The sequence below is a fragment of the Anas platyrhynchos genome, chromosome 8, assembly GCF_047663525.1.
Source record: "Anas platyrhynchos isolate ZD024472 breed Pekin duck chromosome 8, IASCAAS_PekinDuck_T2T, whole genome shotgun sequence".
Lineage (NCBI taxonomy): Eukaryota > Metazoa > Chordata > Aves > Anseriformes > Anatidae > Anas > Anas platyrhynchos.
In genome coordinates, this window is record NC_092594.1 from 27,368,211 (window position 1) to 27,392,966 (window position 24,756).

At 37.2% G+C, this 24,756-nt stretch overlaps 1 protein-coding gene across 8 annotated transcripts in view; it reads right to left on the bottom strand.

Annotated features, from left to right (window-relative positions):
- Positions 1 to 138: 138 nt before the first annotated feature.
- The window catches only part of DNAJB4 (DnaJ heat shock protein family (Hsp40) member B4), a 31,522-nt gene continuing 6,904 nt past the window's right edge, over positions 139 to 24,756 (bottom strand). For 4 of the 8 annotated variants that reach the window (XM_005010297.6, XM_072042181.1, XM_072042182.1 and 1 more), the window contains 3 exons: positions 13,517 to 13,802; positions 10,393 to 10,967; positions 139 to 8,831 (listed from right to left, as the gene is read on the bottom strand). In XM_005010297.6, the coding sequence (XP_005010354.2) occupies positions 8,598 to 8,831; positions 10,393 to 10,967; positions 13,517 to 13,727 (1,020 nt within the window). In that variant the 5' untranslated portion in view covers positions 13,728 to 13,802 and the 3' untranslated portion in view covers positions 139 to 8,597. Of the gene's footprint in view, positions 8,832 to 10,392; positions 10,968 to 12,562; positions 12,701 to 13,516; positions 13,803 to 13,946; positions 14,084 to 21,208; positions 21,362 to 21,467; positions 21,487 to 24,756 lie in introns of those variants that run through there. The other 4 variants (XM_072042180.1, XM_038183282.2, XM_021275734.4 and 1 more) reach the window with 4 other exon arrangements.

The window sequence follows — 24,756 nt, forward strand, 5'->3', positions numbered from 1 at the left end:
TTATCTCTACCAATCTTGATGTCTACCAACTCATTTATCTTGTGAAAAGATAACTGAATCAATGTTTAAAACCCATCAACTGTTGTTTGTTTCCATTTAACATCAGTAATGAAGTAAAGACATCCAAGTTCCTGTATGTAACAGAGGGTGAGTAGATTTATTTCACAAATTTATGGACATTGACATAGCCGTAATTTAGGTATGTTGCAAAATTTCCTTTAACTGAAGTGTTAATGCTTCCATGCTTTGTATGGAGATAGATGGAAGTAGCTGAAGTTGTATCAGAACTGTGCTGATCCCATTACAGCTTGGAGGAACAGCATCAGTTTTTAAGCACAGAAAGAAAAAGTGATGGGAAACCAGCACAGCTGACCAAGTAGACTGAAGATCATGTTGTACTGTTTAAAACAAACAGTATGGAGCATGTATACATGCTATCGTTATCAACATAACAGATACAAATAAACTTTTTTAAAAAACGTAGTTTTCTCTACCTCTCATATGCTAAGATATTCTTGAAAGCCATGCCTCCAACAGAATCTACATTAAGTTGTCATTAGCAGCCTCCAGCTTTGGCAAGAAATCATTAAGTGTTCAACACATCCACTACTACTACATATACTTATTTTTTGATAAGCTGCAAATGCTACATACTAGTATTACTCTGATCATGAATTAGGTGTTCCCACCACCAGCACAGCAGCGTGAACTGAGTGATCTGTAGAACTAGAAATGAGTCAGATTTCTGAGAACCTCAGAGAAAAAAAGAGCCTATATAAGGCACAAGACATTTTCTCCAACTACAACCAGTCCTGCTCTCAGGCTTCCTTAAGTGTGTACCCGCTAGGGAAACATCTGCCAACTTTAAGTAATACATATAATAAGATCATGTATCCAAATACACCTCCAATAGCAAGGGGTAGTTGGGATCTGGAAAGTACTTAAGTTGCACTTTTAGTAAGTGACATTGCAAAGTGTTAATCATTCAATATTTGCCATAGTTTTGGAAGAGGAAAAATAAGTTACACACTAAAAAAAAAAAGAAAAAATATGTTTCAGTCCTTTTGTCCTACAATTACATTGCACAATGCAGGTTATCACATTCCTCGGTTTAAGCCACAGTACTTCAGGTGGAAGTACCATGATATGCAACAAGCATGTCTGTGGAACAGAACAGAATCCTACTAGTAAATACAAAATGCCACAGAGCTCTACTGCAAAGTACCAGTAGCGTATACAAAACTTTCACTACACATGGAACATGTATCTGTGACTTCAGGAGTTCTTACCTGAAACACTTCATATCTTTCTGGTTATCCACACTCCAAATGAAGCAGCTGCTAAAAAGGATTTTGACTAGAGAATGAAGAATCTATTTTATAAAATATTGCAGGACCTCATCATGCTTACTCTAACGAAAACAAGGCCAAGAAGAAACATGGCTGGTCCTTTTATTTCAATTTGATACTCCCACAGATACTTAAACTATAAAAAAAATAGAACTGAAGTTTCCAAGTCATAATGTTAAAAAAAAAAAAAGTCTTTGATAAAACAGAGGATGAAATATAATCTTCAGACAGGAGTTCAAAAAGGATTGCCTGTGACAGAAGGGGCCTAAACTCCATTACCAAATTGATCTTCTGACAGTATGGCCATACCACATTGAATATTCACACTTCAGCTTTGACACATGAAAAGCAGCAGCTAGTCAAACCATCCTCTGGAAGCAAAAATAAACTTATTTTGTGCACTGACTTCAAGTTTGGGACTGTGACTTAACAGGGAGCATAAGGGGTTCCCAGGGATTTGATCCCTGTTACCTATCACTTAAAATCAGGTTGTTGGTGTATGAGGAAAAATAAAAATGGATGTGGTTTTTCTGAATTGAGCTCAAAGTTGTTCTTGGTCTTTATTACACTTAACCATAGCTGTTCTGGCAAGGGCTGCTTCTCAATTAATGCAGTTTTATCATCCCTCCTTTGGATATAAATGAGCACTTTAGACACTTTTTTGGAACATACCATACCGTACTTGTCCAGGGAAATGCTATATGGTATTTCAGGAGCTGACTGGGTTGATTTTTGTTCTTTAATGATGTAGGGCAGAAAGAGCTAAGACAAATTTGTTCTTGACAAAGCAATCAGGCATGACAAACATAGCTGTTGTAGCTCCTCCCCTGGGTAGACCTGCACTTCCCGTAGAACAAACCAAGCACAGAGTTGCACCTTCAAAGCTCCAGAGGAGCAACAGTAGCTCTCTACTTTCATTCTTTACATAAGAAAACAATTAATTGGAGGACCATGAAGAAAACGAATCATGCCACCTGGAAAGAGTCCACTGCTGAACAATTTGACAAAAAGCTGAGATTTCAAAAAATTAGTAGAAAAAAATAGTGAATACATGAATACCCAGGTTCTACGTGGCCTGATCAGAAAGCAATACAGTAAGAACTATTAATGTCACCTGCAGAGGAAGACTAGCATTTACTGACTGGAAAAGGAAAATTGCCTTTTATAATGTTCAGTCACATACCTAATTTTTTTTAGATCTAGCTTAAGAAATCAAGTGCACAGATTTTCATCCTGACTCATCATAACAGTTTCACTGGTGGGGTAGAACCTACTGTATCCCTAAAGCATGTTACCAGCAAGTCAGACTGGTACACTGGATATGCATACTGAAAAGGACATGTTCTGGTATTCTATTCAAGAGTCAAAATGTCTGGTTACCTCTGAGTCTTCTTAGAAGCTCTGTCATCTATATAAACTGGTAAAAAGGGGGCCAGGAGAATCAGTCAGCACAAGAGCTTGGGAGCTCTGTAAGCGGATCACTGGAAGGAGCTCTGTAAGCGGATCACTGTGGTACTGATACTGCTGAAGTAAGGGGAAGTGATTCTGGACCCAACAGGGAGAGCTTGTCAAATGCAAGTTGAACTAGACCTTCACAAATATACTTCGGTTCTTCTCCACAATCATTAGAGTTCAGTGTCTTCCCCTTCTATTGTGCATTCCACTCTGCTGTCTGATACTACAGATACCATTCAGTAACACATCATTCTCTCCAATCCTTATTTACAAGGTACTTGCTACTTGATGTCAGACAGACACAGTCATTAAGTAGAGAAGTGTCCCAAACTAGCGAAACAGTCTTTCACAATAAGAAAAGAGACTATGATTAACCTAACTAGCACGTTTTTAACATCAGTCAGTTGTCATGAACAGAGTAAAACCCTTACAAAAGCTATGGACTTGACTCAATTAGCTCAGCAACATCCCAGACAGAACAGATACGCAGTTCTTAGAATCACATTTTAAAATGGCATCATCACAATGGTGAGACCAAGCCGCTGGGAAATACACGAAACATCTTAAGACTTCAATGTTTGGGGGCACTTCTAGAACTACAACATTTTGAAACACCCAATGGTTACAGGCTAAGAATAAAAAAGGATGTAGATAAGTATTGGGTCAGTCTCAGTAAAGGCCAAGGAAAACAACTTTTGGAAACCACTATTGTTTTCCTCTCTCAGCTAAAACTGTACATCAGCCCGTTGCACCTAGTATGTCTTTAAAAGATTATTAACACAAAGCATGACTCACTAGTAGGGGAAATGTCATTTACGCAAACATTGCACTAGTGGCACATACTAAGAAGTAGAACACATTCTTTGCCAAACACACCAACGCCTTCTGGGGTGCTGAGTTCATTTTCATACTGGTCCTCCAAAAAATTAATCCACTACTAATTACAGATTATCCAGTATAAACAAGTTTGTGATATTGCCTCCTCCAATACTGAAGCAAAACTACGCGAGGTTGAGAACTTCGTGGCACACTTGCACCTGCATACCTGTACACAATGCAACCAGCATCTTTACAACCAAGCCAGCTATAAACTACTTTCTCACCTGTGTTTTGGCTCTTTGCCATTGAAGGTGTAATCAGTTTAAGATCTTGACTTATTCACTGCATTATACATCAATCTTAGGGATGCCTTCCTATGCCTGGATTTTTGAAAATCAGACGTGGAACTGTTTTGAGCATTTACTAAAATACTAGAACTGTCACACCTGAGAATCAGAACTCTGCTAATCTCATTTCATCAATCATCATAACATGTTGTTCATCTGAGCATTGCTTGTAAGGTTTGGACTGGAGGTCATATTGAAAATAGGGAGGGTATGAATACTAGAAGAGGACATACAAATTAATAAAATAAATGGAAGTGAGCAAGCACAAAGTTAAAAGATAAAGGTGGTAAGAACAAGAGCTTACCCAACCCCACCTACTTATGTTATGTTACTTCCCAAAGTAAACATGGCATGAACCAAAACCAACCCAATACCACACCACCTGTTAAACGCACCCAATAGGCTTTAAAAAGTTGTCAACATAGGTAATACAAGGAATGCTGGAATGGAAGAATGGAATGCTAATATCCTCACAACATCAGAAAGCCTGTACGGCAACAGTCACAGAATACCTCTGCATGACAAAAGAAAAGTTGAACATACCTTGCCCAACTCTTTTAACAGCTTGAGGTTATTCTATAGTTTGATACTGGGTGAATTAAAGAGATACTTTCGAAGTATGGGTTTTCATAGACTTGTTGAATAAACTCTGAAGTAACCAAATAATTTTGCTTTCTGTAGCACTTAATTAACCCTTAAAAATTAGGGAGTATTATATAATAAAAGTGTATTAAAAATACTCTCCTCCCAACTTCATCAGTTTTATTTCCATGTATTTTGTAGTTAAAGATACAGTAGGCTGCCTAGAATTCACCTGTCTCCCACATAGCCTTGACTAAATAAATACTCACATGGTTTTTAAAATATAGCTTTTAATATTTCTCTATTGAAAGCATGCTTGTTTCTTGGAAATCTTGGATTAGATAGCTATCATTGTTCCCTCTCATTTTTAAGTAATTCCATGTGCTATTTTTGAAGTGTATACTTTGTTACATCTCTCCAAAAAAAAGAAATACAAGGATTTCATACCATTCCTATAGTTCTCCTGTATTTTGAGCATGAAAACAGTTGGAAAAGTTTAGTTTGCTGTACATATGCCTCGAAATGCACAAGATACTGCAAATCCTCTTACCTGAAGATAGTTACAAAAGATGGTTCTAGTTTCTGCAAGTGTTTTTAAAAGTTGGACTACGGTTACAAGATCCTGGATTACAAAATCTCAATTATATTAGCATTTAAACAGACATACACGTTAGGATTATTATTTTTTTTAAGTTGCTTTTAGCATCTGCCATCATAACAAAAAATGAAAAGGAAATTAAAAAACAACTTTACGCTTTTTACTTAAAAACCACATAAGAAATGCAATACAGAACATACTGTTGTTTTTTGTTTTGTTTTAAACAAACAATATATAGCATTAACATTACATATAAGCACAAAGCAGCAAATTTTTCCCTTTGTGATACTGCTCCAGCATTTGTTCAGCTCCTTGTAGATCTAGGACTACAACAGACAATATACAAAGAGATCAGCAGTTGAAAAATTGACTCAAACAGCATCTCTCAGAAGTTCTAGTCCTTTGAGTAACAAAAAATGGGATTCTTTGTGCTTGTTAAAAAGCTATTGTAAATTAATTCCCAACTTCCTTATGATTTACTTTTCTGCAGAAAATCACTTACATGAAGATAACACTATTTCTTAAGCTACCTAACAGAGCAGGTAACTACTGAATTTCCACAGGCAAAGGCTGACAGCCTTTCTTTCTCCTTATGAAGAAAAATCTTTGAAATTGTTGCTAAACACTGTGTTAAGGTTTTAAACTCAAGTAATGAGAACATCTGCAAGGCATTTTTTCCACCAAAATCAAGCCACAATCAAGGGAACCAGCCCTAGTACTATATTATAAAACTAGACTATTACAGCGGGCTCTCTTTCTCTATGCACCTTTCAACTCTAAAGACAGGTAAATAATATTTTTATTTAAAAAAAAAAAATCAATGCAAGCACATAAAAAGTTTACGGGCAATCCCTATCCCATTTTTTCTTAGGCAGACTTTTCTTTAGGTAGTACCTGGGCATTTTCTGCATTGATGGAATAAAGTTGAGTTTTTGAAAATAATGCATACTTGGGATCAGTGTGATCTTTTAAATACCTGTACTACAGTGTACTTCTACAGTGTTCTTTATGTATCTTTCCACTCCATTAACCATTAAAGACCTGCTTCCTATGGATTCAAGCCATCTCATCAGCATCACCCATCTTTGGGCTATGCCTCATTTGCAAAACATGGTCCTTAATGCTGTCTTGTGAAAACTGCTACGTCAAAGTTCACAGAATCCTTTAAGTTAGAAGCAACCTCTTGGGGATCATCTAGTCCAATACCCCTATGCAAGCATGATCAGCTAAAGCAGGTTGATCAGCACCGTGTCCAGGTGGGTTCTGAGTATCTCCAGAGATGGAGACTCCACAACCTCTCTTGGCAACATGTTCTGGTGTTTGACCACCCCCACGGTAAAAAAAAAAAAACAAGTGCTTCCTTGTGCTCAGATAGGATTTCCTGTGCTTTAGTTTATGTACACTGTCTCTTGCCCTGTTACTGGGTGCTATTGCAAAGTCTGGCTCCCTGTCTTCATTCCCTCCTTTAAGGTACTTATAAGACCCCCCAGAGCCTTCTTTTCTCCAGGCTGAGTTCCATCTCTCTCAGCCTCACTCCAGCAAGTCAGTATCTTTCTTCTGCTGGGGAGCCCACAACTGGACACGCTACTCCAGATGCAGCCTCATCACTGAGGAGCGGAGAAGGATCACCTCCCTTGACCTGCAGACAAAGCTTTCTAGCGCAGCTTAAGATACCATTGGCCTTGTTTGATGCAAAGACACACTGCTGGCTCATGTTCAGTTTGTTGTCTGTCAGGACCTCAGCCTTTTCTCAGCGACTCTGTTTTCCAGCCCTTCAGCTCCCAGGGTGTACTGGTTCCTGGACTTAACCCTCAGGAAGCAGGACTTTTTCTTCCTCACTGAACTTTCTTCTGTGTCCAGCTCTCTGGTCTGTCAAGGCCCCTCTGAATAGCAGCACAATCATATGGTGTTATCAACCACTCCTCCTGGTTCTGTGTGATCTGCAAATTTGCTGAGGGTGCATTCCATCCCCTCATCCAGACCTTTAATGAAAGTGTTGAATAGTATTGGCCCCAGTACTGAGCCCTGGAATATACCATTAGTGACTAACCTCCAAGCAGACTTTGTGCTACTGATTGCAACCCCGCTGCACCCATTCCTTCAGCCAGTTTTTAATCCAACTCTAGTGTCCACTTATCTAACCTGTACCTTGCCAGTTTGCCTTAAGTCAAAGTAAACAACACGGACTGTTTTCCCATAAACCACCAAGCTGGTCACCTCCCTGTAGAAAGCTATAGAGTTGGTCAAGCATGATTTTCCCTTTGTAAATCTATCTTGACTATGGACCTCCTTGTCCTTCATGCATTTTGAAATGCTTTCCAAGTGGATTTTCTCTATCACCTTTCCAGGAATCGAGGTGAAGCTGACTGGCTTTGTAGATCACCCATTTTCTTTCTTGTTCTTCTTGAAAATAGTCTACAGTCTCACAGTCTACAGGAACCTTTCCCAAATTCTACAACCAAAGGCAATTAATAGAGGCCTTGGAATGGTATTAGCCAGCTCCCTCAGCACTTCTGGGTGCAACCTGTCAGCCCTCATGAACTTCTGTACATCCAGTTTAAGAGCACCGTAGCTCAGTTCACCACCACTACTCTTCCTTGTTTCAGGCTTCCCATCAAAGTCTCAGGGGCTTGGGATTCCTGAAGCCTGATTTTACTGATAAAGGCTGAGGCAAAGAAGGCATTGAGTACCCAAGCCTTAGCCATGTCATTTATTACCCAGCTTCCCTGCTGCATTTGACGGCAGGCCAACATTTGCTGTTTATGTACTTGTAGAATCCTTTCTTGTTGTTCTGCCTGTAGCCTGAGGAACTATCCCATGGCAAATGGCTCCTTTCTCCTCAAGCTGCATGTTCTTAGCTCAACTTGCAATGTAGTCCTCTCACGTTCTTGGACAGTAAAGAATTTTTTTCACTTCACTGGGGGGCAGTTCAGGAGTCCAAGCTGATTTTCCCAGTCTATGCTTTGTGCAGTGGAAGGCAACATAACAAAATATTATCTTTTATATTTTGCAATTCCAAATATTTGTGCACATGTGTATTTCTACTACTATGTCCAATTTCCATATAAACAGGTAATGTCATAGATACAGTAGGGATATTATGAAATAAAGTACTCGGACGCTCAAGTACTTCATCAGAAGTATGCATTGACTTTGTAAAAACTGACTACACTTTACATTAAGCAAAATACTGAATAAACTTTTCTGATTAGGAAGATCTAAAATAAAATGAGTGGTTTTCCCTGTAAATTATACTGCAGAAGTCATCCGTGACTTGTACTTAACCCTTTTCTTCTCATGCAGCATTAGAGTATTTCCCCCCACCCATCCCATAAACAAAAAAAACAAATATTCCACTAGTTGTTACAGATTGCACTTTTAAAGCACAGACTTGCCAGTCTTCTGCATTTCCAGTGTCCTGTTTAAACAGTTGACATAGTCTTCATTTTATGAAACTGGAAGATTTCGCCTAAGTACTTCTTTTGATGCTGGAGAAATGTTATCTGGGAAAACTACTTCAAACTCTATAATTAAGTCTCCACGTTGGTCAGGATTTTTGGGAAATGGCAAACCATATCCTATAATTCTTCGTCTCATCCCTGGCTTTACAACTTCATTTACTGTCATAGGTATGGTTCTTCCTTCTATTGTTGGCACGTTGATAGAGCTGCCACACAAGGCCTAAAAAAAAAAAAAAAAATCTATCATAAGAAAAAAGAATTGGTTATAACTTCGATTGTACCTACAACTGAATCTGGATTAATTACAAAACACTAGCATTGCAAGGAGTATTTGCAGTAAGACATGCAGAGATATCAGAACTCTAATAGTGCTCCTATCCTAAGGAGACAAGGTTTCAATTTATCATTGAATGTTACAGAATTTACAGGCTTATGGTCACTAGAGAGTAATTGAGCTTATATATTCTTCCACAACTTTATCAAAGAGAATGGTAACAGAGTACAGGGTGAAAACACTGCTTGCCACTGTTTTCAAGTCTTTAGTAGCAAGTCTCCACAGAGACTTCTCAATCTCCACTGCAAATTTAGAATCCTGTTCCATTTTTATTTGTTTACGTTGCATGGGGGTTTACTGTAACACTTTATCAACCTGTATTACAAATGGCAGAATGACATTTAAATGTCTATAAGAGACATCAAATTTGAGAGTTGTCTTAAATAAGCATTTGCAATGCTAAAAGCAAAGCAAAGACTATTTTGGTACACCAAAATAAAAACATCACCAGGAAAACCAGGCTGTCTCCTGCTCTACTCAATGGTTTGTTTACATTAATTACTAGGATCCGTGATAGACATTGATTCCTCCAAGTTATATAACAGTGCAGTATAGCTAAATAGGCTTTTATCTATGAAGGAACTGTACTATTCATGTCATCATTAAACATTGTCTTTTCTCTCTCACTGACCCTATTTTAAGTGCTTCATCTCATTTCAGATATATTTTTAGCTAGGAATCCTTTAAGAAGGGAGCTCATAATATGCACAAATAGTTCCTAAGGCAAGCTTGCTTCTTCACCTAATGCTAATTAAGAAAAAAACACAAGACACACTCAGCTACATTCATTTTTCAGTTATGACTATTTCAAGCCTTCAGACTCTGAAGAACTCTCCCCAGTTGTCCAATTTTTCCTTCTCAAAGCCAGTGTGTTTTGTTCTTGGAACAGAATTTAAAAAGGCTATAGCATTCTGTTGTTATATATAGCTCCTATGACACCTGTTCACAATAATTTATCCTCATGAAATCAATCTCTACCTACTTTGAAATCACACTGAGATAACTTATGACATAAAAAGACAGGCTTAAATATTTTCATTGCCAACGAATTTTAAGACATTTCTACTTTGTTCTATTGCAATCAGATCACATAAGCAAGGAGCATGCTATATTGGATGTATTTATTAATCCAACCTAACATATATTGTTCTAGAAAGGTAAATTACAAAGATTCAAACCATTACCAACTTTCACTTTTACCCTTTCACCCTCATTCTTCTCTACCTCTATAAACAGCTTGAAATAGTGCTCCATTTATATAGAAACAGCTAGTGTTTCCACTATAAATAACTATACTCTGTAGCCACATTTTGACTTCAGAAAAGAGATGCTCTCTAAAAAAAATGAACAAACAAAACACTTCATTGCTGTCATTTAGCTTTTGCTGTGTAGCTACTATACCACATAATGGGTTTGAACACTGAGTTACACCAGAAGAGACACTTACCTCCCTTAAGCTGATCTTAACAGGATAGATAATATTTGATCCATCTCTCTTGAAATGTGAGTGAGGTTTATCTTTAATGATGAAAACAATATCAGCTGGAATTGTGTTGGGTGTTTCATCACCTTCTTTTGGAAAAGTGATTTTAGTGCCTTCTTTCCATCCTCTTTTTATCTCAATAGTGAGAATTTTGTCCTCTGTTCGGACACTTCTACCATCTGGGTTCAGCCTTTTACGTGAAATCCTCATCCTTTTTGTGCAGCCATGATATATCTCTTCCAATGATACCTTAAGTTCATGAATTACAGGTGGATCTTGTTTACGACGTAATTGGCTACCAACTGTATTCCTTTCCCTTGGAAAACCATTCATACTAAAGCTGGTGAAGGATCCAAATGGATCACCATCCACCTCCATGTCTTCAGTATCTCTGCCACCAGGCATCCTCCTTCCAAAGAAGATCTCAAAAGGATTTGTGCCACCAAAGAAAGCCGCAAACGTAGCATGTGGGTCACCGTGGAAGGAGTATCGGAAGGTACCACCCTGTCCATCAGGTCCTCCAGCTCCTCCCTTCAGACCTAAATTAAACAAGGAAGTAAAATTTTAACAATAAATGGAATATTAATATAAGTTTTCTTTTTTAAGTGCAACAGTAGATATCAGAACTGACAAGACAATGTCTTCACAGTAGAGTGAAAAGACTCCTCTTCAATGAGAATTGAGACCATTCAGTGTCAAGCAGTAATTCATACACAATGTTTCTCATATGCTCCACAGTTCTACTCAAATCCAGCGTTGAACAGCTCTACCTCTGTTTTCCTGCAATTCAGTTTGAGAATAAAGTAATATAATGGGCCAGCAGCTGTAATGCTTGTTTAATTTTCAACTCAGAATCCCAAACTTATCGCAGCTTGTGGTGCTACGATATGAAGCGCAGAAGAAACTTAGGAACACCTTTCCATCCAGCCACAAATAAAAATAGCTTAAACGTTCTTAAGACCTACAAAAATACTGTATATACACTGACACTGTATCTGTGTTATGGTGTTCTCAAATAACTCTCTATCTTCACCAAGAAGATATTTACATTTAACTTTTTCTTGATAAGACTTCCCTTATGATTCTCAATGTCTGGTCTTTCATACTTCCTCCTCCCCCATCCTAAACCCAGCTAAAATCAGTTTCAAATACCCCTCCCAACAGGTTCTCTACCTATTTCCTCCACCTAGATAGTACATTGCAGCATTTCAGAACACCAGAACACTCTCTCAAACCTCTAAGATTAAAAAAAATGAAGTTTTCGTAAGAGATGAATTTCTAAACTCATGTTTGGCTTTTTTTTTTTTTAATTTTAACTTATTTTTCCTTTCACAGGAGCTCAGCACTACACCTACAATAAAATTTGAGGGTTTTAATTTTACAGAAGCATTCATTCCCTGAATTTGAAATAAGTCTTCTTACCTGCATTTTAGAATCTCTATGTACAACCTTAATACTAGTTATCAACAGTAACCAAGACAGATGTTAAAAATCCAGGTGTCTTCCCCACCTCAGTACCAGATCCTTTTAAAAGTACTTAGCAATGTGTAGTAGTACATCCTTGCGTCACAATACTGTTCACATCAAACAACCAGATCAGTGGATCCAATCTGTGATAATGGAATAACACCTCCAAGAATAGCTAGCCATAAGTTTTTATTGAAGGTACATCAAGTTTCTAGTTATAAGAAACGCTGAGGTTTCCTCCTTCCTCTTTCCTACCCCTCTACCTTTCCCTCAGAACTGCTAATTATACTCTCAGAAGCAACGGAAAAGCTTACAGAACAACTGAGTCATCAAGACATTTCTGGAAGTGGATACAATTAATATTATGCCCAAAATAAATAGAAATCTATATTTTGAGCATCTAGATTCAAGTATGCAACACTATAATGCTAAAGGCTGCATTGCTTTATGTTTTACATCAAGCTGTCTGGAGAAAATGTCAAAAATGGCATTTTGGGAAAGTAGTTAGGATGAGCTACTGCACAAGAATCTAAATTGTAATTGAATCCACAAGGTAAGCAGTTTTATAATAATACACAGAAAGGAAACCACAGAAGAAAGAAGTACAAGATGGTAAAAGACCCAGGTGACAACAGCAGCAGAACAGAAAGCTGAAAAACTGCATCACCTGTAAGAGCTGAAGACCTTCTACATGAACTGATGGGCATTAATAATTGTATTAAGTCCTACAGATGACGAAGTGCCAAACCTCACTATAAGAACCCACAATTTCCAGCACAAAAATCCTCCTAAGTGTCCTCGGTTAATTTAAAAAAAAAAAAAAAAAAAAAACAAACAAACAAAAAAAAAAGCCCTGAGCAAATGGCAATGAATGAGTGGGCCTCCTTGTTAACACAGAAGGAACTATTTCATCTGGAACTTCTGATACCAATACATTTAAGAGGAGGGTTGTTAACATCTTCCCCTGTTGCTCAATCCTCTTATGACTGAGGCAAAGTCATGTCGGTCAAAAAAAAAAAGTCATCTTCTCCAGATAACCATTTTAGGATAAAATGACATTTCTGAGGCCTCATTCTCTTGGCATGTTATCACTGTTTACAATTAAAGCTAAAAAATTGTTCTGGTATTTCATGACATCAGCCAAATTCTTTCCTCTCCAGGCAAGAAGCCAAGAACAACTACAAACTGGACACCTGGGCTTCTGCTCAGGGCTGCCCTGCCGAGATCAAGCAGACTGCCCTTTACCAAAAATCTTAAAAAAGAATCTGTCAAGCTCTCCAATTGCACCTCAAGAAGTGTTAGAGCAAGGGAAGACAACGGTACAGCAAGATCCCAGAAAACTCTTCGTGGGTCAAACTCTTTCAGTCCAGTGACTTTTTGCCTGTCAAGTATTTGGGGCTTTTAAAAACACAAGAACACATTAACATAAGAAATTAAAACTAATTAAGCTGTGAAATACATTTTACATTAAAAATCTAATAGAAATGAGTCAAATATCAAAGTAGTACAGCTACATTGCCAAAAACTCAATACACTGCATTTCCATGCATCGTCTACATTTATTTTGCTTCTTTCAGTACAGCAAAAGTGACCATTCACAGACAATAACAGACATACATACCTTCTTCTCCAAACTGATCATAAATGTCTCTCTTTTTGGGATCACTCAGCACTTCATAAGCTTCTGCAATCTCTTTGAATTTTTCCTCTGCGTGGGGAGATTTGTTCTTATCTGGATGCCATTTAAGGGCTTGTTTTCTGTAAGCCTTTTTGATATCCTCATCAGAAGCCCCTTTTTCAATTCCCAGAATAGAATAATAATCCTTCCCCATCCTGAGAGTTGAAGGAATTTAGATTTTCCTTGCTATAAAGAAACCAGTATCCAGTGTCTCAGCAATGTAGAGATGCTAGAGAAGGAAAAATAAAGACAAAATTTGGAAATGAAACAAACAGAACAAAAATCAACAAACTGATATGTTAAAGAAACGCTAGACAGCTTAGCCGTATTTCATTCCTTCCCCTGTTGCTCATTTATAAATAATTATACACACAGGATAAGGCACAGCCCTCTTCAGAGTCCTCCCCTCTCCACTACGTGTCTTGGCTCTTTCTAGAACGACAAATAGTGCAGGACGTCACTTCCCCAGACTGCCCCCGCTGAACAGTCAGCACAACTTGCTTGCTCTCAAGTGCACACACACACGCGTGCAAGTTGTTCAACTATTTCCTCCCTCCTGCTCGAGCAACTAGAAAGTTTAAATGTTCAACAGGGTGATACAGTGCCTTTCACCAACAGAGCTGAATCTACCCTGGTTTAAAGACATAACTACCCCAAAAGTAATTCAGTAGCCCATACAAAATAATTATAGCATTTTACTTCAGTTTCTGTAGAGACAGCTGTACATACAACTGCTTTCCGAATGTATCATCAACATGGATTTGTATCCTTTCTAGCAAGGACTGCAAAATATTTTACACCCAAGTTAACTACAAAGCTTTAGAAAGGCTAACTGCATTTCTTTAAAAAATAAAATTAAGCTGCTATCAGCTGCAGTTGACTGCAGCCAAGTACTATTAAACAGTAAGAAATCAAACCTGAGGGGAAGAAGACAACCAAATGATGATTTACCACAACTCAAGCCACTCAAAGCAAACCAAATATGGTTGTTTTGTTGATTTTACCCCTCACTCTACACAGAGGTAGCATTGAGACTGTTATACAAGTATAACAGCATATCAAGGAAATACTAACATCTCATCAGGTGAATGCTAACAGAGGACAACTTGATGTCTATAAATTTGAACTCCATATTGTAAATCAAATGCAAGTGAAATTTAAGTATTTAAGTTCAAATTTAAGTATTTAAGTGTTTCTGATGCTCTGCAGAGAGAATGGCAACAAGCTTCAACCTGTAAGACTTCTTTTGGTTCTTATTTAAGAAATTATCTTCGCTTTTCAGTACTGCAATAAAACTTCAAGATTAGCATAACTTGGTAAATGCTCCTTCCTGGAACAAAATATTACAAGAAGCCAATTTTAGTCATACTTAGAAATTACCTGTAAGATGACATCTCTTAGACTCAATCATCTTCCTTATAATGCTACAAAGCTTAAGAAAGGGAGCATATAGCAGCTAAAGGACCATCAAACTCTAGAAGAGAACGCAACTTTTGATTTAGGAAGCATTATATTTGAAGTTTGTTTCCAGAAACTGCTCTGCTAGGGGACTAACCAGAAAAGATGGAAAATTTTGTCTAAACCAGACTGTTACAAAGAGAGATTCCCTCCTCTCTCCACTATGTACAATCACCCTATTCCCCACATCATATTTACTCTCTTCCACTTCCTGTACTAGAATTGACCAGACTCCTAGTACCTGGGATTTGCCTTTTTTCTTAATCCCCTTGGAATACAAGTGAGGATGAAGACAGAACAGTACAAAGATGAGGTTTCTTCACTATTTGAAAGAGCTTGAATTTGGCATACCTATAATTATTTCAAATCCAACATAGGAATATAGGAATAAGGTTGAATGCTGGAACCCTTTGTCACCAAATCTTTAAGGACTGATTTACATTTTTGGAACTCTGGGAGCCACAAGGTTATAGAATCCATTCTTTTAACAGCTGAAGGAAGAGGTTGTCATTAAGCTCCACAAGGAGCTAGGCTTTTACCAGTTACCCATTTCTTTCTATCTTTCTTTAAAATGTACTGGTTTGGGTAATTTACTATTCCAATAACTTCTCGTAGACTCACATCCTAAATTCAGTGTTTTTCCACTAACAAAACCTTAAAGCAGTAGGTGCAATAGCTTGAATTAAAACAGGACTTGAACTGATTTAATTTAAAATACATTATTATTCTCTAAGAAGCTACTTTACTTGCAAGTATGACAAACCACTATCCAAACCCAACAGTCACTAACTCTGAACTACAACAGCAAACAAACTTCATCACTATTAATACAAGATTTAGAGCAGCCTTAAATTCTCTTGCAAAACTAGTAGTGCAAGGAGTTACAATGCTTAGCTGTGCTTCCATCACACAGCAATCTCCAGCAAGGTCAGGTCTTATATCACTTGAAGTACTCCCACCAAGAGTCTGAGAAGGACCCTGTACTATTTGTGTCACAGTGTTGATGCATCATAGAGCTGTCAGAACAGGAACGCCTCATATTAGTCTCAGGACTATTTTTCATTAGGTTTTTCAAAACTTCCAGTCAATGGAAGTGGAAGAAGGTATATATGCTAGTTTGAAAATAATATTTTCCCCATTGAAAATATTAAGTAGCTATCAAAAGAATATCCAAGGAGTTGCAATTAAAAAGGGTATGGAGGGGACTTTTTAAGACATAATAATTAACTTCCTAGGTTTCACTGAAGAACATAATAGTCAGGATTGCTCCTTAAATCAAAACTTTCTTCCACTCAAGTGTCAAAACTTTAAAAAGTTACACTGGGACTTTTTGCTGACAGTCAGTGAGTAAAAGCTCAGGCATCCTTTCTCTCCTTGCAGAGGGGAACATGCTATTCTGGTGCTGATGCCAAGTTATACCCTAATTAGGTAAGTTATTCCCTAAAAATGAAAAGCCTTAAGATTCTGAGTAAGGTCCACAGTAACAACTACGCTATTTCTACTTTCTGCCCTGCAGGAGATCTTCGCAGCAGAATTAATTCACAGCTTACAACCTCATATTTTCTAAAAGTTGATGGGTTAACTGGAACACCTGCTTTCAGGAAGTATGTTCCTGCTTTCTCTCCATAGCAAGACCTTCCTTTTATCATACAATCAGAGATTATAGATAGACTGCAGTACCTCTCACATGTTTATCAAGTTCTTTAAACAAATTGTAATATAAATTGTGGCATACGTGTCTTTCATAATCAGTGGAACAACTAAAATTGTTTCAACCCCAGAATGCACAAGTTGAGTATCTAGCAATCACACTAAGACTGGCACTTCTTCAGATATCCATTCGGTAAATACGCTAAGTTTTTACATCTTCCAGTCTTCGAGTATTACAGCAGTTTCAAGGACAGATAAAATCACAACTGGTAGGTTTTTAAAACTCTGAATCTTCATTGTTCATTTTGTTATTTAACCCACATTCCCCTTCAAAAGTTATTAACATGAAAACAAAATCCTTCATGCACTGTCCACAAGAACTCCTGACCCTGCAGTCCTTTCAAATAAACACACATGACCAGAAAACAAGACACCTATCAAGAACTATATATTTCATGTTATTGCTATAGTCTAACCCTGCCTGCTACCGTATACATAGAATCAGAAGCATTTAAAAAAAAGCTGACTGTGGAAAGATCGTGCTTCCCATATGTTTGAGTAAGTTTTGTGTTGTTGTTGCTTTGTTTTTGTTTTTAATGCCTGAATGAGTATTCTCTATAAAACAAGAGATAAGGTCATCACCTAGGGTGGGACAACTGAATTCATTTATGGAATCATTTTATTCTTTACAAATTCCTGCATTTCCACTTCCTTTGCAGTAGTATTTAGAACCATCATAGGGTATTTTGTCAGTAAGTGCATTTCAGTCACCTCTTCAGATGTCGACGCTTTGTGGCCAAGTACCAGAAGCTAAGTGCACTACAAGCATACCTGCTCATGCACACAATTTTAGTTGTGGCATGCTGGTATGCATGCTCAGCCTCTACTTGGACTTTTATTTGAATTTTTACTTAAAGGAGGGATGGTTGCTGTAATCTAATTTGTTTAACGAGCATTAACAGTACACAACCTGATAGATCCCATGTAGCCAAGCCTGGTCGCAGCTTCCTTTATGTGACAAGCCAGCAGCATTGCATCCTGCAACTTACCAAAGCCTTCTAGAAGCAAGCTGCTAATCTGAGTATCTATAAATTAGTAAAGCCATAATTGAAAACTCGAATTTGGAGTGCTCCTAAATGAGTGCTAAGCAAATGCTCATACATAAAACTCCAGTAATGGGGTGGAGTCACAGCAAAGTGCAAATATGTAATAAATTAAATCCACCAGTTAGTTACCATTCTTCTTCATCCTACCACATCCACTCTTCTGATTGATATACACCAGTAAGAATCAAGTCTCCACCTGTTTACAGTCATACACAACAACTGCATTCCAGTACTGTACTATCAAGTAGAGTCTATAAAGCTGTTGCTTTTACTTTGGCAGAAAATGGGTTTACAGAATTAATTGTGTTCACTGTTCACAATAGTATGAGACAAACTGAAATTGAAGAGTTTAAACACTGGTAGAACAACAACTTCCTCCCAAGCACCTGATCCCATGGTGGGGGAAGGAACGGAAATAACAGAATATTCCAGATGCCTGTGCTGTATGATATCTCACATTACAGAAGCACGTGAAACATGGCTTACATGATGAAAGAATCCCAGCTTTCTGAAAATATTACTCAGTCCACCTCACATCCATATCCTTTCAGGGGGTATGTTACTTGGTAGACACAAATGAAAAGCATACTTCTGCAGACATCCTCTATACCAATAGTCCCATTCTTTAATCTAAAGCATACGTACAGACCAAGTATCAGTAATGTTTAACCATCTGATTCTTGTAGGATAAAGTGGAAAAAAAATCAATGTAGTGGAGATGTTTTAAGACACATAACCAGAGCTGCAATCTATATAAGTCTGCTTCTGATGCTGTGTGCCATGCTGAAGCATTAAAACACTAAGCGAAGATGTTACCCAGCTGTTTATCTACAAGACATGCCTAACAAAGATCATATCTTCTCTACAACATATCACTGAAAATGTTATATTTAATTTTAATTAAAGTCCACATACACTTTCCTGCTTTTTCTAAATTCTACTAGAATATTGATCTAAATGCCCTGATCACCAAAAGGCACGAGAGTCTCATGCCTCATCCCTTAACTCCGGAAGATTAATTTTAAATCCATACAGAACTTGCCTAATAAACCCTTTTCTATTGACAGAGAATTTTGTTTGCTCTTCAGTTAAGAAGTGGCATTCGTTTTTGTAATAATATTTTTTTAAACTAAAAATGTTTCTGAAACACACAAGCTGAAAACTGTTCTTTCAACAGCCCACCTTCACTCTGAGAATGAATCCAACTACTCATTCAGTATTCTACCTCAGTTATTTTAAAGCAACAATTATTTTACCGAAAGACTATCTTTCCCATTATTATTCTCTCTGAACTACCATAGCATTTGTCCGTATAAGTTAGACTATACACCGTAACTTCAGCAGAACAGCAGGAGCAAGGTCCTACCACTTCCAGATCTTAGAACAGTTACATTGATAAGGTTAACTTCAAAAAATGCAATTAATTCAAAGCCTAAACAACTGAAATCGATTAGGATACAGACAAGGAAACATTCACACTAACAGACACTGAACTGAAATTCTAGGTTAACCATACATTAGTACCAGTACATGGTTATTTTAAGGAAAAGTTCCCAAGCAGACCTGTGTCCTTTTCTGAAGCTCAATAAAAACACTCCTATTCCTATTAAGTTAAGCCACTGCTTTTGCATTCCTCACCTACTGAAACTTAGACAAAACTGAAAGACACAACTAGATCACAGAACAAGTTAAAGAGCAAACAAAACCACAAAGGCAAATTCCAGACAGATCACAACTATAAATATACATGCGCACATAAATGTCACGGCAGAGGAGCCAAATCCCTACCCAAAAAAGCTCTTTAACAATTTAGTAGTATAGTATTTGCAAACCCATGTGAATAATAATGGAATAAGTTAATATTTGTCTAAATGGATTTGAACAAAGCACATCCATATGCAACAGTAAATTTTCTGAAAGAGCATCCATGATCTTCCCAGAGGAGAAAAACACTAACGATGACTTTTTCCCCCCTCTTGAACCGTATGTAGTTGTTGTAAGCTATGTTAATACTTGGGGACTATGCATAAGACCTCGTACATACAAACCACATTCACGAACGCATTTAGTGTTTTACCACAGAAGCGCTCAGAACTTTGTCTCATTTACAGAAATACATTTCAGAGCCTACAACAGAAGAAACAGTTGATATTTATGTATCTAACAGAACTTGCCAAAGCAAGCCTGCAGAGAGTAAATAGCCCTTTCTAATCAGTTAACAGCTCTAAAAGAAAAGCTTCACTTCATATTAGTCATTCACTTCATATCCAAGTAACTACATACAAATTTAAATTTCACTTCTGTTCTCTGTAGGCATACGCTGCTACTGCGATGTAAGTAGAAAGTTCATTGTACAAAAGGGTACTGGTAATTATACAAGTGAAAGACCACATAAAATTTTTAAACAATAGAATGATCAAGTTACAACAGATTGTAGTATTAACTTTGTTAAACAGCATATTTAAGGGCACACTTTTTGTATTTTCATATATTATACCTTTATATATATTTATATATAACTATATATATTTTATATATATCTTTGAAATACTCTGATCAAAAAATACATCAGAGTGCACCATAAATATTTATGATAATTTCTTTTATGTACTAAACATATTTTATATATATCGCTGATATGTTTATATATATTTTTCCTGAGGCACATGCAACAATACAATTTAATGCATTTCACCATTGAAGCTTACAGTAACAAGACTTTTTATTTCCTGATTTTTTATTTCTTCACAGATTAAAAAAGAATAGACCTATTCCTATAAAACATGACTATACATTAGCCCCGGAATTCACATTAGGGATGTATCTAAGTCACTGTTGAATACTACTTGATAGGAAACATCCCTACAGTACGTTCTATATTTCAAAGTTGATGCTATTGTCTGAAGATCTGGCTTGATTATTTTTGTCTTAAGACAACATGTTAAATGAAATTGTAGGATACTGAAGTTCTAAGATAATTATATTTATTATATTGAAGTTATGCCATCCCCAGCAGCTCCAACAAAAACATAATTTATACATTCATAGTATCTGCTTCAAAAATACTTTATAACATTACTGAAATATATGTGAAGTTATGCTCCCACCAACAGGACAAAGAATGCTTTTCTAAGGTCTTCTATGGAAAGTCCTACTTTAAACTTAGATTTCAGAGTCAGTGTGAATTTGAAGGTCAAGTTCAAATGTTAGAACTCAAAAAGCATATTGCTATCACCCAGAGATACGCTGCTACCACTTCTGAACTTTCAAAATGAATTCTTCAGCTCATGATTCAGAAAGGCTTCAGTTTTATTTGAAAACCCTACATGAGAAAACAGGTACTCTTAGCAAGTAATTTAAAGTTACAAAATAACAAGAAAAATAGAGTTAAAATAGACCAAAAGCTATAAATACTACTCACAACTCAAAGTGTCCATCACTTTCATCTTAAGACAAGATAATTTACTCAACATCAAGTTCTAGAATTAGGTTCTCCTCTTCATAAAGTAATTCTTGCTGCTATTTACATCATGACCTACATGAAAATACATGCAACACTAGGAAAAAAAGAAAAACTGCTCTAAGTCAGATAGATTTTATTCTAAACATGGTTACAACTATCACCAAAAACATGAGTAGGACACTAGTCATACACATACTGATCCTTCATCACAACATACCAAACTTATAGGTCAGCATCAAGGAATTGCCTTCTCATGCCTGATTCTTGCCTTCTAAGTCACAATCTCTATCAGAGCTGAAGAGCAAGAATACACTTGAAAGAACTTTCCAAGTTTCACTTCCCATGAAGTGGGAATGTTCATCACCTTACATGCAGGCAAAGTTCTTAGAACTCTGTTATGATGCAGCATGTTGATGAAACACAACTAACTTACCCCTACTTCACAAGGGCACCATTACCTGCTTCAGTTAAGTATCGTGTTGGACTTGATACCAAAAGGAAATAGAGGATGGTCACACAAAGCAGCAAACACAGAAGTATTTTCACCTACAGATTAAGGCTTCTCCATTTTTAAACAACACAGATTCCTTACATTCTTTTCAGCATTCATTTCAATTCTCACCCACATAGAAGTCTCTACACATGGCCTCTTCTTCAAAAGCAACTTGATCCATCACCAGGTAAAAAAGCCAAAACACAAAAACATGTAAGAGGTTCCCTCACACTGTTGACTAGGCCTGTTTACCACACTCACTACCACCAGCTTCAAGGGGTTATGACATCATCTCCATACATACTTTTGAAAACATCTATACACACAAATGCTATGTGTTGGTATGGAAAAACATCTTCTTAGACTTCTTACTGTCGTCACCAAAGGAAAAAAATATGGAATCTGAAGATGTATTTCACCCATGAAAACATTTTGACAAGATCCACACAATTTACTACTAAGTTTACCAGTTAAAGGCAAAGAAAGCAGAAAATGTAGTAGTAAAATATCTTCAATTTTACATATAAGCCTGTATTTTCAATGACTACTATCACTGAGACTCCAGGAACACTGTCCTGAAACAGCACATATGCACATGGAGAGGTGGCCTTGATCACGCACCATCATGCACCCATCAGGTTTCTCCCATGTCCACAGGATCTACAAAATGATGGAGAGCAAAAGGGGATGTATGAACTAAACTGCTTCATGATCTACTCCAATCTACACCAGAGCTACTAAGTGAAACCAGTAGTAGAAGCCAGTTTCAAAATATAAAATTAAGAAATTTTTTAAGTGGTAAAATTCCCTGCCAAAGGACAATGCATACTCAAAAATAGTTTGAGGGGACATTAAAAAAAAAAAAAAAAAAAAAAGGAAAACATTGAAAACATTGAAGAGATCCACTAGAATTTACCCGACAGAGAAACCAGAGTGGGAATTCTCAGAGCAACAAATATACAGAACCTAGAAGGTGGAAATGAAAACCATGAGTTTGCTTTATTCCCACTTCCCCCAAAGCACCTACTTACAGGCACTTTTGAATGCAAGCTACTGGGCTAAACAGGCCACTTAATGGACAACCTGCCCATCATTCTCTTGCTGATGAACACCCTCATTAGATTCATGAAAAATCTCTATGTAATGCAATTCAGTCACTTCCATGTTTTAAAGAATTAAGATTTTACAGCACAGAAGCTTAAGCTGCAAGCACTGGCACTACACAATCAACCTCAGGGGCACACAAATGCTGTTGAAACATATGGGCTCAGCCAGGCAGTAAAGGTCTGCTTCACCTAACATATTAGAAAGAAAAAAATGTGTTTCGATACTCTCTATACTACAAGAAAACATGATAGAATTAGTAGAGTATGTTTTTGTATGAGCATTAAGGTCATTTATTAGTATTGTCAAGGATATATATATATATATATATATATATAAAATAATATGTGTGTACATATACTAGAAACACATTGTTTAAAACCACCTGGAAATTACAAACCAGAATACCACTGGTGACCGTGCTACCTCCTCTTTCTCTCCTGCCACCTCTCCATCTGTCCTTACGAAACAAAGCAACAACCGCCTACAGGTTTTCCAACAGCTCATGCACAAAACCTTTAAGAGATATGTAAACAGACTCCTACTCTCATTTTCCTACATGACAACGTTTATTATACAAACCTTGAATAAAAAAAATATTAAGTTCATTTAAATTGCTTTCCACCTAAGTGAAATGATGAGGGGTATTTTCAAAAAAAAAAAAAAAGTGTTTGAAAAAAAAGTTATTTGGAAATATCTTTACTAGTGGAACTAATTACCACTTTAAAAAAAAGTACGGAAAAGCAAGGCTTAAGATTGCACAGTGGATGTATTCAGCCCCACTCTTGCAGCACAGAAGAAATAAAAAAGTTTCCCTACAAGCACAGACCAAACAACCAGCTCATACACTGCTTCTATGGGCCAGCATTCTCCACCCCACGGACCAGGGCCAGCTGGCACAAATCAGAGCAGCACTTGCTCTGGGCCAGGCTGGGACTGGACAAGAGGCCAACAAGCTCAGAGACCCTGGGAACCACGACTGGCTCCCTACCAGTTCTTCCACCGAATGAGTCCCAGTGTAGGAGAACTGACCTAATGGTAGTGGTATGTACAGATTAACAGGAAAAGGACAATGGAAAAATAGTGCTAATTCCCACAATAACCCTTGCTAATTTGCCTTCAAGAAATTAGAAGGGAGAAAAGACTTGAAGAGAAAGCACTTAAAATGCATTTTGATAACCTACATATAGTTATCACAACTACCTTATCACCCAGGAGACATTAGAATGAGTAGGCTGTTACAAAGACTCTATTTCAGTGGAAGTAGCATACAACAGCTCCTCTTTTAGTCTTTCACCTGCAGAAAAGAGAGGGCATGTGCCACCTATAACAATGTTTTGGTGTTTTTATTAACTATGGTAACAATTCCTTCATTCACACAAAAGGATTCCTAAGGGGTTTCTTCCACCAAACAATATAATTAACGACCTGTTGTCTCAACAAGAAGGCAGCAGAGAGTTCAGGGCACCTGGAGAATGACTAATAGAGAAACTGCAAGACAAATAATTCCACTTGAAAAAGCAACTCAGCTACACTGTATCGTTTTCAGTTGCCGTTATTGTCAAACACAATGACGGTTATTAACACATCACTGAATACGGAAGGGCACACATTTTTTGCTATGGACATGTGACTCAGCTGTTCTTACATAAGCAAAAGGAGATGGTCACACTAGGCACTTTTTCCAGTGTGCTCATCACAATCCCACCCAGCTGCTCTGATTCATGCATCTTGTTCTACATGCAAAGCTGAAAGTATACAGACAAGAATTTGGTAAGGAGATGTCAGAACAACTTTGTTTCGCTTGAAAGTATCAACATCTCTAGACATTTGATTCGAATTGAAACAGTAAGAATGTCCTTCTGCTCACCTACAGTAGACAAATACAGGTAGCCCTAGTTACATTTAT